The sequence below is a fragment of the Vanessa tameamea genome, chromosome 29 (genome assembly GCF_037043105.1).
Source record: "Vanessa tameamea isolate UH-Manoa-2023 chromosome 29, ilVanTame1 primary haplotype, whole genome shotgun sequence".
NCBI classification, from domain to species: domain Eukaryota; kingdom Metazoa; phylum Arthropoda; class Insecta; order Lepidoptera; family Nymphalidae; genus Vanessa; species Vanessa tameamea.
In genome coordinates this window covers 5,965,447-5,985,588 of record NC_087337.1, presented here as the reverse complement: position 1 = coordinate 5,985,588, position 20,142 = coordinate 5,965,447, and the positions used below count along the sequence as shown (strand labels likewise).

Here is a 20,142-nt window from a genome sequence, read left to right as displayed (position 1 = left end):
TTTTCTCTAGTTATCTCGAGCTACGTGCCTGTTATCATGTGTTGAGACTTGAGAGTATTACCTTGATTGTGACTGAACTAACGTCATATTATTTTGCAGTTAGCAACATGCATTTGATTAATATCTATAGTCGGTTAGCCCGAAGTCTTGCGATCAAACTCCGGATAAACAGTAAAGAACTAAAGTGCCCGCTTTTCTAATGTTACACACGAGAAACCGACAATATTTCCCTTGTTGTCGAAAATAGTCAGGAGATTTTATAATACATAACGCACTAATAACTTTAATTTAATTTAATCTTCTTCGTAATTACACAATGAACACCTGTTGAAAAGTAGAACAAATAATATATGTACATACATATTTTGTAATTAAAAATTGCTAATTAAGTTCTAATTTTAAACTGCTAATAGTACATATATTAAGATTTTTTTTAATTTTATATCTGCATTGATCTATACACTCGTGAATGCGTGGTTATTCGAGTAAATTAAAGTTTTAACAAATATAATGTAATTTGAATTTTATTGTTGTCGTCTCACGCACACTAGGACATTTTGTAAGCACGAGCATCACTTACTCATCCTAATGCATACACAGTAATAGAATGTAAATTTACCCACCGCTGGGCTAAGTCGTCCTCTCCCTTTGAGGAGAAGGTTTGCAGTATATTCCATCACGCTTCTCCAATGCGGGTTGGTGGATATATATGGGGCAGAATTTCGTTGCAATTAGACGCATGCAGGTTTCCTCACGATGTTTTCCTCCACCGCTGAGCACGAGATGAATTATAAACACAAATTAAGCGCATGAAAATTCAGTGGTGAATGCCGGCGTTTGAACCCGCAATCATCGGTTAAGATGCGTTCCAACAACTGGGCCATCTCGGCTCGTATATAATGAAAATAACAATAAAAAACGAATTCACACCATTAATTGAGCGTGCCTTCATGAGTCAACATGTCTATAACGGTTTATATGGTACGTTATTAATTCGTTATTCCATAACAAGAAAAGGCAAAACTATGAAGATTCTTTTAATATAGCTTAAGGAAATATTCAACTTTTATAATATTATGTAGTTATGTATAAATAACATATGCAGTTTTAATACGTGACCAGCGGTATTCTAAAATCGTAATGGCGGAATCGCGCCATTTACGGCATATTTCAAATTCACCGGCGACCGGCCAGTTCGCGTCTAGTCCCCGTCGCGTACGCATCTGCCGCGAGTTAACAATACAAGTTGTAAATTTGTGTGTGTCCAAGTGAAGTGTGAGTGTTTTGACACATCGGATGGATTGTTATCGCTCTGGTTTTAATTTTATTATTTTTAATATACTATATTATAAGAAACGTTAACGTATAACACGTTTGAAACATGAAGTTGACGTCACGCAGAGAAACAAGTGTTTTATCGGAGATTATTAATTTGACAAAAGTTTAAGATGATAAAATATTTTTTGTCTTGATAATTAATACCATTAATGATTGAATTAATTTATTTACTCTCAGCCAATGTTACTCAGGACGAGGACGAATCTAATGATATCCCGTACAAACACATCTGTTTTGCATTTAAAAGTTATGTTAGAATAAGGAAACACACGCATCACATACATTACACACCTTTATCGGGCAGTCGAGTAAGGAGGAACATCGAAATGACTCATTGATTCGTAAAATCGCTTCAGTGTTGATTTACATAACGAATACCTATTATTTTTATATCTCATAAGATATAGAGTACTTAAAAGAAGATATATAAGGTATATACTATTTATATACATCTGTCTATATTCGTGTGGTTGTGTTTTGACAAATGACCGTTACTAGGAATGAACCTCCTAACTAAATACCAGACTACCCTCTAAAAACCAGCGATATATAAATATTTGATACTTGATAATCAAATGACGTCCTTACGTGTATAGAGATAAAACTTATCTGTACTAATTGATTGGGTGTATACTTCACGAGCTTCCCGACTTCGATAGAGTATATTTTAAAGCCTAAATACTCAGTATCAGAATCTATCATCGAAATATGGTGGGTTTTAACGGTTTATCTATTTTGTTGAGCCTGCGGCGTGATCCAAGTTTCAAACCTACCGTGTCATTGTCACGTTAAGTAATAATTTTCAAACCCATAATATTAATTACCGAGTTCATTCCAATGGCAAGAGTACAATAATTAAACAAACTTCGACCTTGAATTCACCTGAAAACATTTGTCGAGATCTTAATAATCTGCGTTATTTGTTGATTCGTTATGGTGTTTTGAATTTCAGTTGTTATTGGATCTTTGGAAGTTACATTAAAGTGGGTATTTTAGTGTAAACAAATCTACTATAACATTAATAATTCTTAGTCGTGGTCGTGGTGGTTATGAAGTGGTGGTGCTTACGCAAGGAATGGTTAATATGTTCGAATTTATTATGTAGTTCGAAGCGTGAATAGCTCAATGGTTTACGGGCCGCCTAGCGATGTCAAGATTCGCAGGATCGATTCTGATCCACTGGGCTATTGTCGTCGTCCCCTAACAAGCTTAAAAAGAGAAGTAATTAGTAATATTATATTCTTTATAAAAAAAAAATGTATATCTGACAACGGTCGCCTTCCGTACTGTTCGTTACGGGTTATTTATATAAAGTTAAGTGTTATCAATATGTATATCATTACAACTGATTGATAATCTTATCTATATCTAACAAGTGTAACGCGACGTGAAACGACATAAATAAAATTTTATTACCGGTAAGTTATTAAGCGGAAACCGAACTCGCACTGATGGTCTACCGCTACTAAGCCTGACGGTCTACGTTAAGCGATAGGCGATTGTTGAAGATAACGGTTGAATGAAAATCTAAAAATATTTTTAAATAGTTACGTAGTCTGATATTGAACTGTACATTCCTAAATGTTAATCATCCCTTCAAATCGGAGTATGTCGACGCGAGAGTATTAATTTATTTCTAAGCTGGAGATATAAAAATGTAATTGTACTTTAATGACATACTCTGTAATTAAAATTGTGGAAAAGAGTAACTACTGAGTTTCTTGTCGGTCCTTCTCGGTGGAGTCTACTTGCCGAACCGGTGGTAGTTTTACATTTAATTCAATACGATAACGTAACATTCAAGGGTGCTTTTATGAGCCTAATTGAATAAATAATATTTAGAATATCTGATGAGTGTGTGGTCTACCCAGATAGGCTTGCCCAAGGCCCTACCACCGAGTAAAATACTACCATGACCCTTCAAATAAGAGAAATAACGATCCCAACAATTTCATTAATAATTAATTTTAAACGACTCTGGGAACTAGATGTTATGTCCCTTGTGCCTGTAGTTAAAGTCGCCCTTAAAACTTAAACACAACAATATTAAATATTGCTGTTTGTGGTGGAATATATACCTAGGGGGTACCAAACTAGGTGGGCTAGCTCAAAGCCAAAACACCAAGAAAACTGCTTGCTAGGGTTTGAAGCCGCAACCTTCTATTAAAATTCATGTTCTGGGTGGCCATTACAAGGAACAATTGCATACAATACGGTGCACCAAGTGTAACGAAGTGCTGAACAACTTAAGCAGCTATAAATAAGAAATTGGTATTAAATAGAGAATTTCTATTTTCATTGTGAAAGTTTCAAGCGATGCTGGTCACGACTGCGCGCGTGTGTAGATTGCGTACGAGCCGATATCTCGGTGACCGTGATAGTTCAGTGGTTGGAGAATCACGCTTATGCGTCAGCTTTACCAAAAACTCTTCTACCTCAATACTTTGAAACTTTATTGTTTGCTTAGCTCTGTTCCGCGGTCTTTATTTGGAATAATAAAAAATCTTAAAGATAAAAATATCAACGGAAGAAAAACAAAGTATATGACTTATGATCTTGAAAATAGTTTTATTTCTAGCATTACTATTGGTAGTTTTAAAAAAATAATACTTAAACCTATCCCAATCTGGCCGAACTAACGTAAGGTACAGAAGAACAAATATTATAATACAATAAATTGTACAAAAAATTAATTGTAATATATAAAATACAAAAATTATATTAATTACAACGGATTTAGAGTGACTACCGTCTGTCCGTGTACAAATTGGCCCTTTCGGAACAACAGCCGTTATCTGGCTGACACAGACATACATGAATATAACTTATTTGTTTATATGTATTCGTACATACATTCCGACGCGTCTAAAAGGCAATAACGCTGTAGTATGTATGTAGAAGTCAACTTAGAAAGTAATCTTCTATTCCGCGTGACCTTGAAAACTAGTGACGTTATCGGTTATTGAAATATTGACAACTATTTCAAATGTCGCCATGAAACTCACCGAAAGTTCTTTGTTCAAGTAGGCTTTTACAAGCACTTTTGAACCGTCAAGAAACTCAATAGTTAGTCTTCCAACATTGTAAAGACAAAGTTATGAAGTGGGAAAGAATTGTTTTTCTTCCGTCAATATTGCTAAGGTTAGCTCTGTTTATTATTGCACTAGCGACCCGCCCGCGGCTGCGCATGGACGGGATTTTTGAATTCATAAATAAAGTGATATAATATAACTATAATTTATACCCTATAGCACTCAGGACAAATAAACAAACCCTTACATACAAACAAACGCCTTTTATCTCTTTATAATATTAGTACAAAGTAAATGTCTTATTACTGGGCTAAAGCCTCCTCTCGCTTTTGATGAGAAGATTGGGAGCCTACTCCACCACACTCTGGTCCAATGCGGGTTGGTGAATACACATGTGGCGGACTTTGTTTGAAATTAGTCACGTGTAAGTTTCTTCACGGTGTTTTCCTTCACCGCGCTCGAGGTGAAGGGACACATTAAGCACGTGCAAATTCAGCGGTGCTTGCCTAGGTTGGAACCCGCAATCCAGTCAATCTCGTCAATATTAGTACAGATGTAACCATAGCAAAGCTATACCTAAAGTGCCTCAATGACGTAGACACCTCGTCGCCGGAGAAAAGGTAAATAAACAATTTTGACCTTGAGCTGACTCGACTTCACTTGAAGTATTGACCAATGGTCGTAAAAGTAACGAATGAGTTTATTAAAGACATGATTCGAGTAAGGAATTTAACACTTTACAGGTTTCAAACATCGATAATTAATTTCGATATATATTAAGAAATAAGTGAGCCAAGATGGCCGAGTGGTTAGAACGCGTGCATCTTAACCGATGATTTCAGGTTCAAACCCAGGCAAGCACCATTGAATTTTCATGTGCTTAATTTGTGTTTATAATTCATCTCGTTCGGCGGTGAAGGAAAACATCGTGAGGAAACTTGCATGTGTCTAATTTCAACGAAATTCTGCCACATGTGTATCCACCAACCCGCATTGGAGCAGCGTGGTGGAATATGCTCCAAACCTTCTCCTCAAAGGGACAAGGAGGCCTTAGCCCAGCAGTGGGAAATTTACAGGCTGTTAATGTAAAAAAAGTCTTTATATGTATATAAATACAAATTAATGCTAATATGTTTGTCCGCTAAGCGTTCCTAAACCTTTCACTTTCATCCAACTGTGCTGGAACTTTGGTGAGTTTTTTGGATGAGGACAAAAACGTTTCATGCTAACCCTCGTTGTCCCAGTGCAAAGCCGGGATAGTTAGCGCTACAAATATTTGAGAGCATCGAAATTAGAAATATACTTTATTCAGTGAGACTTTTATACGTTATATATTTTCAGGTTAAGCTTATTAGTTCGCAAAAAGATACCGCCAGTAACTACCCGAAAACTAAGAAAATAAAATTGTAAATCTTTATTTTGTAAAAGTGGTGTAGGTAGCCGTAAGATTTGACATTCGAAAAACATAAATGATGGCGGGCGGATACGTATAATTAAACTAGCGGACCCGAATACGAATTGTACTGAACAGCGACCCGCCCCGGCTTCGTTCAGGTGGAATTTATTAATAAACAAAATGTCTTCCAATCTGTCATTAGTTCTACCTGATACAAACAAACAAATTTGTCCTATTAGTATTTGTATTGATGATAATTTTTTGCCAAAAACCTTTCGTTATCAATTTAATAATAGTAGAAATTACGAGATACGCGTTCAATAAAAAAAAGGATCTTCTTATTAATATCGATAGATAGCAGGAGCCTGTTAGATAAGAATCACGAACAAAACTTATCAAACCCAACACAAATATCAAAAGAATTATTCAGTCAGTGGTTTGAGTGTTGCTTAAATTCATATTTTTATTTATTCAGAATTAATGGAAACAGTTGATTTGTCGACGAAACTGTAACACGACACCTGCGAATGTCGTTTTAAAGATAAACAAACGCGTTGCGTCACTGACCCGCGCGCCGCGCAGCTGTGATCATTGTTGATTTCTAAAGCCTCCTTAATTTAGGCGAACTTTACAAATGCAAATAACGATCAAGTATAATATTATAAACGACTAGATTAAAAAAAAAAAACAAATGTTTTATTACTTTTCATATAACATATAACTTTTTCATAAACGTTGATCTTTGTTGTGGATATGTTTCCATCGAGTCTACCGTATTCCAGTCCGAAATTATTATTTGGAACACATTTTCTGAATACACCCATAAAGTTTAAACGTCAAACATGCCGATGTATGTATTGCCATGAATTTTGAGTATATAATATCGAAATATCTCGAATTTTGCAGAGATATGTTGTCGACTAAAAAATAAAGAAATGGTCGATATTCCTAAGAGTGGCAATTTCCATGAGGTGGTTTACAGTACCAGCCTGTATGTCCTGTGTTTATAGATGTGCTGTCGCGTGACTGCTGGGCTAGGGCTGCGTTTGAGGAGGTTTTTGGTATTTAATCTGGTATAGCGACTACGTATTTTAAGATATTTTTTCATGCGCTCTGTACTCGATACTCTATTAGCTGACACTTCGAGCGTCTGACGAGAAAGGTGTAGGACTTCGAACGTCAGATGACGTCATCGTAGGACTTGTTTACACGTTAATTCTCGTGCAGCTTAGTAGTCGCATCTTTTTAGTTTATTGTAAAGGTAAATTTTTGGAGATATTTAGTTTCTTTATTGTGTATAGTTTCCGTAAGACTGTCGCTATGTTAACAAATAGCTTTAATATTGTCTACATGCCCAACCATTTTAATTGTCCGGAAGATGTCGCGTTATAATTAGTTTTTTCATATTTTAATTATTTGTTCAAACATCAATGTCTTATAAAATTATGTATAGTATTATGTTCTGTTTAAAACAAGTAATCTTATCAACTATTATTGAATTGGAGGGAATGAATCCTAGAGAAGATTGATGTCTAAAACATAGTTGATATATAACTAGATAAATCTAGGTCACATGGGTGCGATATTTGAATTTATTCGGTCAATTTTTATTTAGTAACATTTGTAACTGTATATTAAAAAAAATGGTATTCTGTGCTTTACAGTTTATGTATTGGCGTGCAATACATAAGTTCATATGGAAACTTTTTCATATGAACATAATAGATTGTCTAAAACAGGAATAATTAATTCCAAAAGTGATATTATTCTAAGAAGCGTCTGTTTGACATTACAAATTGACCTTGACAGAGAGTAGTTAACGAATTGTTATTGGTGCGTTAATAATCCGCCATGTTTCTCCGCCGGGAAGGCGGTTATCGAACGCGTTCGAAATTTGAATTCAAATCCGCGTGACCTTGAGACAGGTTGGACACAGGCCGCGGTATTGTTAAGACGCGGCGGACGCGGGTGATTGCGTTGTTTTTTTTTGACTTCCGACACGTGGTTACAAGTTACTTAGTATCGATATTACGTGACTTGTTTAGATCGATAGCGGTGGCCTTACACACGGTAACTCAAAAGGCACAGACGTAAAAGATTATTATTATTATTATAAAACGACAATTTAATTAAGAGCCAAAATAAATGTATGCAAAGTTCGAACCCAAGGCCCACGATGATATAATCAACACATTTATATCACTGTGCTGAGTTTTTATTGATGCTACTCCCGTTCAAAGGTCAATCTTGTATGAATGAATCAATTGTCCGTTATTCGAAACCTTTTAACCTCAAATTTGTCATGGTATATTGAAGCAACATGGCTAAATATCGAGCTTTAGTTTTGTATAAATAATTGGAACATTTACTATGTACTATGTATGGTCTATGACCCAAAACAAAGGACGCAGATTCGCGTATTCGTATATATAATCCAGTAAACGTCAATAATTGTTAGTAAATAAATTAGAAATAACATAAATACGATAAAATTTAGACTAAGTCTTGAGTCTCGATGCGAAGGCTCGGGACACCAGACCATTAAATCTGGAAGAAATCCCAGACCGCGGGACACGAGACGTCCCGGGATCTAAACCGTAAAATGTTCTAGAAATTTAAGAATCTCACATTAATTTAAATTAATTTTCCAACAAAAAATATATACCTTTACAACAAATAATTGCCATCGATTCGATGCATCAAAATTCGCTATTATTCAACATTTTCGTAAGGATAACTGCCTCTGGAATCCGGTCTGAACCGGTTTCCGTACCATTCTTAAGGGGTTATCACACTGGACCGCTGCCAATACAAATAATCTTTGATATAAAGCATTCATCAGATTGAGTTACTCTTACGACTAACTCTTACGTGCAGTCCTGGCTTAGTGTCTATGTGATCATGTACTAATCAACTTTACTTTGATTGAAGGCTTTACGTCCTTTTCACCTGAGAGTGTAACCACCAGCTCCCAGACTCCAGGCTGCTGATAATGTCTTAACGGAAAATCGATTAATGCTAGTTCTTCCGGCTTTCTCAACACGCCACTGCAGGAATGTCCTTTGACCTTTGGCACACATTTACGTTGGTCAACTTTTGTTGATTACCTAAACTAATAATTGAAAAGACGTATTTTTTATGATGCCTTGCCAAAAAATCTACTAAACGAACATACATAAAACTTGCACCAGAAAATGCGGCGCGTTCCGGAGAAGGTTTTAATATATAACATTATCGGGAAAAAAAGCAGCTTTACCTAGTAATTAAAGTTAAGCTATTTATTATTATTACAGATACAATTTGAACGCTAAATCGTGTGAAACGACCTTATCACACTAAACACATTTATCAGCCATTTAAAGAAAATTAGGTCTAGAATCTTGTAGATTACGACTTAACTATTTATGCGTTTGCGATATACTAATTAAGTGCTTCTCAACCGCAAACGCTGCAAGTGTATAATCTCAACGACGTCGTAGAGACAACAACATCCAAACAGACACAGTCAAGTAGGTACTCTTTTCCACGATTTTAATGTCAGTAATGATTGAAAGATTTTTTTTTAGCATTAGCAGCCTGTAAATTTCCCACTGATGGGCTTAAAGGCCTCCTCTCCCTTTGAGGAGAAGGTTTGAGCATATTCCACCACGCTGCTCCAATGCGGGTTGGCGGAATACACATGTGGCAGAATTTCGTTGAAATTAGACACATGCAGGTTTCCTCACGATGTTTTCGTTCACCGCCGAGCACGAGATGAATTATAAACACAAATTAAGCACATAAAAATTAAGTCGTGCCTGCCTGGGTTTGAACCCGAAATCATCGGTTAAGATGCACGCGTTCTAACCACTGGGCCATCTTGGCTCACGATTGAAAGAAATATGTATTAGATATTTCAATAAAGCGTCGAATTACTTAAATCTCGTAATACTTAATACCAGTAAGTAGTGGCACTCTAGTTCGATACATAGGCGTCCTAGGGAAGTTCTAAGCGCCCCGTCGATGCTATCACATCGGCGAACGCTGACTCGACAGGACACACTTTAAACACACACCGACCCGGCTGGCGGGGTTGAGGTCCCTCGTTTATTATTATATGACGTATGACGGGTCTCTGACCACACAACGTCCTCCGGCCGGCCTCACAGGATGCGCCCTTAGGACGCGCGTACTCTGAGCCCTTCAGTAGGCTCCCAACATCCGGCAGAGTCTTCCACGACTCGCCCACCCGCCCGGTGACGATGTAGAGGCCACTCTGGCCAACAGCAGCTGTCCATTCGAAAATAATAATAATAATGATAATAGGAAGATTGGCGACAAATAAAAATGGCGTGTGTTTTCTAACCAATCGCAAAGGAAAATTAAATGTCCGTGTGGCTTTTTAATATATGAGCAAACAAATTTAAAATATGGACAGGAGTTTTCTTACACTCGGTATCAAATTGAATTCACTTCGCATGATATATTTCGCAATCATATTCAATTATCTTAACACGCAATAACAGTCCTTATTACAAATGCATAAGGTACGTTACTGCGTACGGAAGTGTTATCAGTTGTTATCAGAGATAAGAGAACGCACCTTGACCGACCTCTTTAACTAACACGTCGAGGTACATGTTATTCTAATCGTTTTATTTAGGTGAGACTTAGCGAGGACTACAGTTTAATTACATTAACATACATTAGCAGCCTTTAAATTTCCCACTGCTGGGCTGAGGCCTCCTCTCCCTTTGAGGGTTTGGAGCATATTCCACCACGCTGCTCCAATGCGGGTTGGTGGAATTCACATGTGGCAGAAATTAGACACATGCAGGTTTCCTCACGATGTTTTCCTTCACCGCCGAGCACGAGATGAATTAGAAACACAAATTAAGCACATGAAAATTCAGTGGTGCCTGTCTGGCTTTGAACCCGAAATCATCGGTTAAGATGCACGTGTTCTAACCACTGGGCCATCTCGGCTCGTAACGGCAACCTACCTCAATACCTCCAAGTAAATTTCTTCGGCCAAATTCACAATTTTGATTATAAAAATGCCCCGTACTTTAACCAGCTGCGCTACAATTGTTGGTGACCAATCAAGTCTGAAAATAGATTATAAAGTAATTAATTATTTTCATTAAACGATGGCTCAAGAAAGGCTTTTAATGTGGAATACACGCGGCGCCGGGAAAGCGAATGTAATGTCAGAGAGAGTGCTGAGAACTGTAACATTGTGACGTGCAGACGCGTGCGGGGCAGGCGAACGCCTCGGTCAGTGACGTACGTCAGCGTATAAAGTAAAAATATTTAGGTAGAGTACGAAAGTTATACGCAAACGTCCTCGCTGGGCAAGTCTAATCTCTCCTCGGTGTTTGGAGCTCGTTCGACCTTGAGAGAACGTAGAGGACACGGAGAGAAGTTAAGTGGTTGTCCGGTTCTCCCGTCATTGGTTTCGTCACGTGTCAAGTCGATGGTCATGGCGGCTGGTGTCTGTGTATCTTGCGTGTACAATAAGCGTACCGCGTAAAAGACAAAAACTGGTAGATATTTTATGTCATGAAGCTCCTCCCTCCATGTTAAATTGTATATATGTTTTATTGTGTATGAGTGCGTGCTGCTGTGCTCACCCATACCCAATGTTGTGTGCGAAATCAAGCAGCACTACAATTATTTATTGTTTGTCAAATTAAACACTACCACAGGTTCGGTAAAGTAGTTCGGACTTAGACGAACAGGCGAAGGAAATTCAGCGGGAGTTTTTTTGTAATTTGAGATTGTTTACGTATTTACGTATATTCAATATCATAAAGAAATAACCAGAGCGTAGACACAAGAAAAACATAGAATCTGTACTAATTATACTAATCTGTCTGTTGCCTTTTGACACATAAACCGCTGAGCCAATTTAGTTGACATTTGGTATGGAGTTTGAGTCCCAGGGAGAGAAATAGGATTCCTTTTTTTAGGGGTAAAATGGGCTATAAGAATAAAAAGACGATATGGAAATAAAATTTCGCGCGGGTAAAGCCGCAGCTTCAGCTAGTTAGGTTAGGTAATATGAATGCACGTTAATTATTTGACGTGGAGGGGCGCGCCTTCGTGAGTGATCTGTAACGTAAATATATCAGTCACGGCATGTGGTTCTGCGTCGGGTTTGTTTACCTTTTGTCTGTTGAAGCTAATTATAAATGTTAGGGTTGCGTAGTCAATACACGAGTCGTCGAATTACGTATCACGTGTCCTTTTTATAATAAATAGAAAGGTAGGGGGTCATGGGCCATCTGAGGATAAGTGGTCACCAAAGCTGTATCCATCGCCAATACGTCACCGACCATGAGAACTTGCCTGTTCCCCGTCTTGCCTGTAGTTACACTGGCTCACGTACCCTTCAAACCGGAACACAACAATTCTAAGTATTGTTGTTAGCGGGCGGTATCCACCCAGGCGGGCTTGCAAAAAGCTCTACCGTCAACTCGTCTGTCTGATGTGTAATTTACAGAGCCACAGTTCAATATAGTCGCTAGATAAACAGCCGAGGAAATGTTCATGATCATATGAAATGAAATCACAGTAAGGTGGTGTGAGTTTGTGTATAAAAACACGTGTATGTGTGTGTGTGTGTGTGTGTGTGTGTGTGTGTGTGTGTGTGTGTGTGTGTGTGTGTGTGTGTGTGTGTGTGTGTGTGTGTGAATTACGGTGATACACGGACACCGTTAGTATTCTCTATTTGTCATTACTGTTGTTTTCGTATTACATTTGAGAAAAACAGCAATCATTGAAGTTCTTGCAGATTCTCGACAGCTACCATCAATTCTGAATACGTTAATAATATGTACCACAGTAACGCCTTCATCAGAACTTTCAAACTTATTTAGAATCAAACTCTTTGAATCTAAATAAGTCTACCCCGCACAAGCTTGTTTATTTCAAAAGATAGATTATTGCAATGACAGAAGGAATGAGATAAGCAAACAACGTAAGCAAAAATTAGATTAACTTTTCACGTGATTTTCTAACAGCTCTGCTAAACTATGCGCTACGAACGGTTTTTGTTCTAACTCTAGATTCTATAACTTATCATATTGTGTTTAATTCCACTGACTGCTATAAATTAAACACTTTCTATTCTGATTTTTGCTACCATCAATTCTGAATACGTTAACTGCTCAGAATTAATCGTAGTCTCAATTGAAATATTTATTTTTAACTTAATTAAAGCACATGTCAAAAAAAAACATTCATAAATAAGGGATATTCCTCAATCCATTTTTTTTTTTTTTTTATTTAATGCATTGATTGGCGGACGAGCATATGGGCCACCTGATGGTAAGTGGTCACCACCCACCAAAGGCAAAGGCGCTGTAAGAAATATTAACCATTCCTAACATCACCTATGCGCCACCAACATTGGGAACTAAGATGTTATGTCCCTTGTGCCTGTGATTACACTGGCTCACTCACCCTTCTAACTGGAACACAACATTACAGAGTTCTGTTATTTGGCGGTAGAATATCTGATGAGTGGGTGGTACCTACCCAGGCGGGCTTGCACAAAGCCCTACCACCAAGTAATATTAAAATATAATATAATTATATTAAAGATAAAAAACTTGGACTTTGTTTTCCAGGCAGGATACAGTGGTGTAAATTGAAAAGAGTAACTACCGGGTTTTCTTGCCGGTTCCACTCAGTAGAACCTACTTTCCGAACCAGTGGTGGCTTTGCATTTAATTCTACACTCAAAAGTGTTTTCACCTGGTTAGCTTGAACCTACTTGAATAAAGAATATTTCGGTTTGTTTGAAACCTGGAACTCGCGGATTGCGTGCACGAGCCACCTAAATAAAAATATTCTAATTTAGCTGCAGTTTGGTTCTTTATACAGAGAACTAATATAGACAAAGGATAATAAACAGGTCCCATATTTAATTTATCGCGACTAAAGCGCTGTGTGGCGCTTCAGGAGCTAATATTTAATGAATACGTTCCATATGCCGTAACGGTGCTAGAGTTCAACAGACAGACGTATACAAAAGCGAGCGCGCGCTCGTTATAGGCACTCGGGTAATTAGAGCCACGCGCCGACTCGTGCGCGCGTGAGACGGACGGAACTCGGATATGGGTTCCGTGACCGACGCACTGCAACATCTATAATGGCAGTAAATTAAACCCATCCGGTCCAGCTTCTCGCGGGTGACCATATAATACTAGCTGTGCCCGCGACTTGGTGCGCGTTTGAATTTAATAAAGTTATTGTTGTTGCCTAAGTTACTCCTTATTACATCGGCTATCTGCCAGTGAAAGTCCCGTCAAAATCGGTCCAGGCGTTCCAGAGATTAGCCGGAACAAACAGACAGAGAGATAAAAATTGTAAAAAATGTTATTTTGGTATATGTACCGTGCACAAGCATTCAGTAAAAATCGGCTATTTTAATATTACAAACGGACACTCCAATTTTATATGTATAGATAATAATGCTGGTGATCACTGCCCCGAAAACGAAAGCACCCTAAACTAATGCAAGTAATTTTGCGTCAATTTAGTTATAATAAATTTTGGAGGGTCAGACTACCCAACTCGATGGAATACCGGATTATTTCATCTCGTACGTGTGATGCGGGTGTCGGGAGACTGCGGCCCGAACGGCGGAGCGCAACGTTATCACGTAGCCTGTTATAAAGTTTACGGTAAAATACGCCAGACACGTGCCAAGTAATAATGCCTTTACGGATGATACAAGTTTTTGTCAATTCAATCATAAACCGTAAACTACGAGAGAGTTTTACTGGCATCGTCGTAAAACAATAAAAAAATCAAAATATACTTTATTCAAGCAGGCTTTTACAAGCACTTTTGAATCGTCATTTTACAGAACTATTAGTAAAGCTACCACCGCACCGGTTCGGAACGCAGACTCTACATATAATATAAAATTGTTAAAGATTTTAAGTCTGATATCCATACTTTTATAAGGTTTATTTTTATGTTTACAACATCCACGGTCTCACAGCTGCCCGTGCCTTTTTTATATTTTACTTTAATACAATTTGGGCGTTTTAAAGTTTTATTTTATTAATGAACCTTTATAAGGTTATTATCAGTTTTGTCTGCACTAAAACGAAACATGAAGTAATAATTTCGTATCTCACTAGTGAAATGTTAACAATCGGGTTACAGAGATACGCCATTCTGATACATATCCTATAAATTTGACAATTATTATAGTCAACGACACACATAACATTCTGAAATTTCACGCTCGCGTCCTGCGGTTACATTCGAGTTTCTTGTTACTGAGAGGCCGTGGCGATGATGTGAGTCATAACCGCGGTACACTGATTCGAATTCGAGTAACTGCCAGAATTTTATGTTCATTTTCATCTCTTGCTTCGTGTCAAAATTGAATTACAGCAATGAACCATTGGTGGTGACCGTTTGAAATTGCGTTCAGTAGCCTTTGAGCTCATTGCATTCTGACAGACAGACTCACAAACATTCCAGGACTTTGCTTTACAATGAATACGAAGCGCACGTGACGTCACAGCGTGTCAGTCGCAGACGGCTGATCCGTGTTGTCTCGTAAGCGCGTTAACATTGTACGTCATAAATGCACAAACAAAGCATTGAAATAAATTGTTTGTAAACGAAATAACCAATTGTAATTCACATAATATTATTGATTAAACTTCATAGTTTCAAACGTATGTATTTTGTTTTAGTCACGTTTCGATAGTCGAGCTTGTTAATATTAAAAGTGGAAAGTGTTAAGTGTGAAGCGCTAATGACGCGATGCAGAGACAGTTGAGTAACGTCAGTATCCACTCCTACCAGGAGTACCAGCCGGCGAGGAGATATGGTAAATACTGAACTATAGACCTAGCCCTTCTTTCGTGGTAACTACAGGCACAAGGGACATAACATCTTAGTTATCTTGGTGGCGCACTGGCGATGTATGGAATGGTTAATGTTTTATACATCGCCGTTGTCTGTGGGCGATAGTGACCACTTACCATCAGGTGGCCCATTTGCTCGTGCGCCCGATATCATAAAAAAAAAACCTATTTACACAGAAAGACGTGCCCCTCCACGTTAACAAATAGAAGCGCATAGAAGCCGCTCGTGGTCGAGATGTCTCAGTGTGCGTGAGACGACCAAGAATACAGACGAGCAAAAAAAATGCAACATCGTAAATATTTAATTATTTTAAAATTAAAATATAATTAATTTATCGTGGAGTGTTGTGCCTTCGTGTTTGAATAGATCTGTACTAAACGTCACTAGCTCTGTGGTGTATATATTATTCGTATTATAAAATATGTAAATATATATTGCATATTATAATGTTTAAATAATACGACATATAAACATTTCCCATGTTGTCCATCGTCATAGACATCCCTATTTATTCTCAAATGGTTACCATGACGTGCACTTCGTTCGTTCAATCTTGGCCTACTAACTGTACCGACTAGAGCTGGCTTCGCTAATCTTAGATGGGAAATGCTCGTATAATAGTATTTAAACAAAACTTCAAAGGACTCTTTAGCCGAACTGTTGTCTAACAACTTCAACTTCAAGTATACCACAAGTACCAACGACAGTAAGGCGCGTTCTTAACTCCCTGTTATGTGTTCAGGGTCACAGTATGAGCCCGGCGGGTACGCGACGGCAGTACAGCAGCGTACCAACATGACGCAACGCGAGGACGCCCTCAAGTTCGAGCAGGGCCGCATCAAGGCGCTCCAGGAGGAGAGGTTGCACATACAGAAGAAGACCTTCACGAAATGGATCAATTCCTTCTTGCAAAAGGTATGTTGAACTGACTTTTTCTCCTTCAAAAATGTACATCGATGATCTCTTGACATATCTGTAAAGATTTTTAAGGCTTTCGTCCTTAGATCAACCTTTTATAACACTCGCTAGCTAATAAGGGCGCAGACTCAGAGGTCCTTGGTTCGAAACCCAGGTCAGTTTGATAAATAATTATTTTATTCGAGGTATTCTCCGTAGCAGCACGAATTCTTAAATTTATTACCAATTTATTTATATATCTTACTAAACGTAGCCGGCTTGATATAAGGCTATACAGATCCCAAAGTTCTGGGTTCAAAGCCCAAGTCGGGACAGGAAAGAGTGATCTACTGAAAAATTCTCAGTAACAGCTCGGAGTCTGGAATTGGATTGCGAGAGTGACGTAATAGACAGTTCACCTGTGTGCGCACACACTTCTGACTATAATATTTGCTGCGTAGTTAGCTGATCATCAGACAACATCAGCCGTGATTAAACGCCGAATACAAGATTAATTGTAAATACGAACTGAGCACATGAATTCATTTCTTGCCTCCGATTCGAACTCAGAATCATCGGTTAAGATTCACGTCTCGTCATCACTGAGCCATCACGGCTCGCTTAGGACAGAATTTGTTTTGTTTTCGTGTGTCATCGTGCGTCATCGTGCGTCGTCGTGCGTCGTCGTGCGCTGCCGTTCGTCGGTGTGGCTCTCGTGTCGAAACGGTCCCTATCGAATGTGTCATCTCAATGATTATTAGTGTGTGCATAATTAGAATTATCCGTTGTGTCACTGCAGGATGTTGATATTGTGAATAAGCGCACGACTGGGGCGGCCATGTGTGTACATTCATTTAGGGTCAGATAATAATAATAATAATATTTGCACAGACATAATCAAGTGGCCAAGATTATCCATCAACAACTTGCACTTCGATACGGTCTTGTGGTATCAGAGGTACCCTACTACAGGTATGTGCCCGACCCAGTTCTCGAGAATGGTTGTATCACACTGTACTGGGACCGATCTATAATCACTGACAGGACTGTTGTCGCCAACAAGCCTGATATAGTGGTGATAGATCGGTCAGAGCGCCGCACGATAATTGTTGACGTCACCATCCCTCATGACGAGAATCTCGTGAAGGCTGAGAAGGATAAGCAAATAAAATATCTTGACTTAGCTCACGAGGTTGTCGACATGTGGGATGTGGATACAGCAATTATTGTGCCGATAGTCGTTTCAGCGAATGGCCTAATGGCCAAGAGCCTCGACCAACACCTCAAGAGGCTCTCGTTAGGCAGCTGGGTCAAGGGCCTGATGCAGAAGGCAGTACTCCTCGGCACGGCGCGTATTGTGAGGAAGTTCCTCTCTCTGGGGCCCTGACCACCGGTGGCTTGGACCTTGTTCCCGCTACTGGTTGGCCTCTGTATTTTATATTTTTAAATATATTTTATATATTTTGTATTTTATATTTAAAAATCTATTATGCATGAGTAAGAATAAATAAAAAAAAATAATAATGTTTATTTCATCAATAACCAACACAGTACAATAACAACAAAGGTTGACTTTTTCTTTTGAGCGCCATGAGCTCCCGCGCCGGAAGAAGTCGCTCTACCTTAACGCACTCATACTTTAATTCAAAGTTATAAGATGAAACAAGCTAAGAATTATAAAATACTAATGAACTGGCGAGTAACTTTCGCCAGTTCTTCTCAGGTCTGAGGTGTTTGTTTTCGCACCGACGGTGGATTATTATCTTGTCAATCGACAAGTTCGTGTAATGTTTCTGTTTAAAGATAATTTATATACACATTAAAGAATATAATTCACTTGTAATGATATTGAAATTACATATAAACATAACCCCAAATTTCCGACTCACAAAATCCCTGTTTGGGCAAGGTTTTTATAATAAAGTTCCGCAGATATTTTTAACTTTGCCGATTCATAAATTCAAATCGTTTGTAAAAAATACATTAATAAAAAAAGCATATTGTTCAACACAAAATAATATAGATGATATAAACGCGTGGAGTTAATACTTGTTGACGGAAGGCGCGATATGTTATATATAATTGTGCTCAACTAACATAATGTATTTCAAATGTTCGAAAAGACTAACTACTGAGTTCCGGACCGGTGGTAGCTTTACGTTTAGTGTAATTCTACTCGATCAAAGTATATTTTGATTGATTGAAAACCACAACAGTAGTACATTTATAAAAAAAGTTTTTATATGCTTAAGATTTATCTATACTAATATAACAAATACAAAAGTAACTCTGTCTCTGTCTGAACCGAACTAGTTTGAACTACTACGACAATTTACTTTTTTTTAAAGTAAATTAACAGCCAAACAGATGTACGAGTTATTCCACCGAATAGTATGTATTCATAGCTGTGTTTACGATTCGTGCAAACAGCATCAGTCGTGGTTAATAATATACAGGAAAAATATTATTTTATTGAATACAATACCAAGATTGTTCCGCGGTGACGCTATTATGATGTCATTCCGTGTACTGAGAACAGTGACATAACCAGAAGCGTCATGTGTCATCTGTCGATATCAAAAATACAAATTGAAAACTTTCATCCGCATTTTAATCCTCTCAGGTGATGTATTTTTAATATTGTTTGACAATCATCTTTGACTTACAAGCAAGCCTAAACATCGAATCGCAACATTCAATAAAAAATAATTTCCATATAAACTTTCATCCCAAATTTCATCTTATATCAAAAATGACTTAAGTAAATGCCCCACTGCTGGTCTAAAGCCTCCTCTCTGAGAAGGTTTGGATCTAATTCCGCCACGCTGCACCGTCAGGCGGCTCCGTCCTGCTCATTTAGGATGTTTTCTTCGCTTCGCCGAACACGACATAAATTATGAGCTCTGATATGCATATGGAAATGCAGTGGCTTTACTTTGTTTGTTACTAAACGTAGCCGGCTTGATATAAGTCTATACAGATCTCAAAGTTCCGGGTTCAAACCCAAAGTCAAAGTCAAAGTCAAAAATCTTTATTCAATATAGAAGTGTTTACACTTGCTTATTGATTGTCAAAAATCTACCACCGGTTAGGAATTTAGCACCTCGGACCTGAGAAGAACCGGCGAAAGAAACTCAGCGGGATATATATATATATATATATTTTTAACCATTTTCCATGTACAATGATACTTATATTTTTTCAAGTCGGGTCAGGAAAGAGTAATCTATTGAAAGATTCTCAGTAACAGCTCGGAGTCTGGAATAAGTCTAAAGTACACGCGATCAACCACTGGGCCATCTCTGTTTACTGTATATCAGCGAGTCCTGGAAAATGCACGTGACCCTAACCCGGGGTCAATGAAGTGCGATATCTCTACGACGATGTCGATACGTCGACCCACAGCTCTCATCACAATAAATAAAAATAAATAAAATCGGCAAAGGCGCCGCGCCATAAATCTTCAATATAAGTACTAGCTGCCCGTCCCGACTACGTCGCTGAGTATCGGTATAAGACTAGGTAACCGACGCGTAACCGTCTGCTAATCGTTAAAAGCTAGTAGTTTTTTAAATTCTTTTCACAACATTTTCTGCCTCG

General features: G+C 38.1%; 1 protein-coding gene across 4 annotated transcripts in view; it reads left to right on the top strand.

Moving 5' to 3' along the window:
* LOC113404306 (spectrin beta chain) overlaps positions 1 to 20,142 on the top strand; it is an 80,455-nt gene that overhangs the window by 16,881 nt on the left and 43,432 nt on the right. For 3 of the 4 annotated variants that reach the window (XM_064219738.1, XM_064219736.1, XM_064219735.1), the window contains exons 1-3: positions 1,191 to 1,315; positions 15,471 to 15,607; positions 16,388 to 16,560. In XM_064219738.1, the coding sequence (XP_064075808.1) occupies positions 15,541 to 15,607; positions 16,388 to 16,560 (240 nt within the window). In that variant the 5' untranslated portion in view covers positions 1,191 to 1,315; positions 15,471 to 15,540. Of the gene's footprint in view, positions 1 to 1,190; positions 1,316 to 15,470; positions 15,608 to 16,387; positions 16,561 to 20,142 lie in introns of those variants that run through there. The other variant, XM_064219737.1, reaches the window with a different exon arrangement.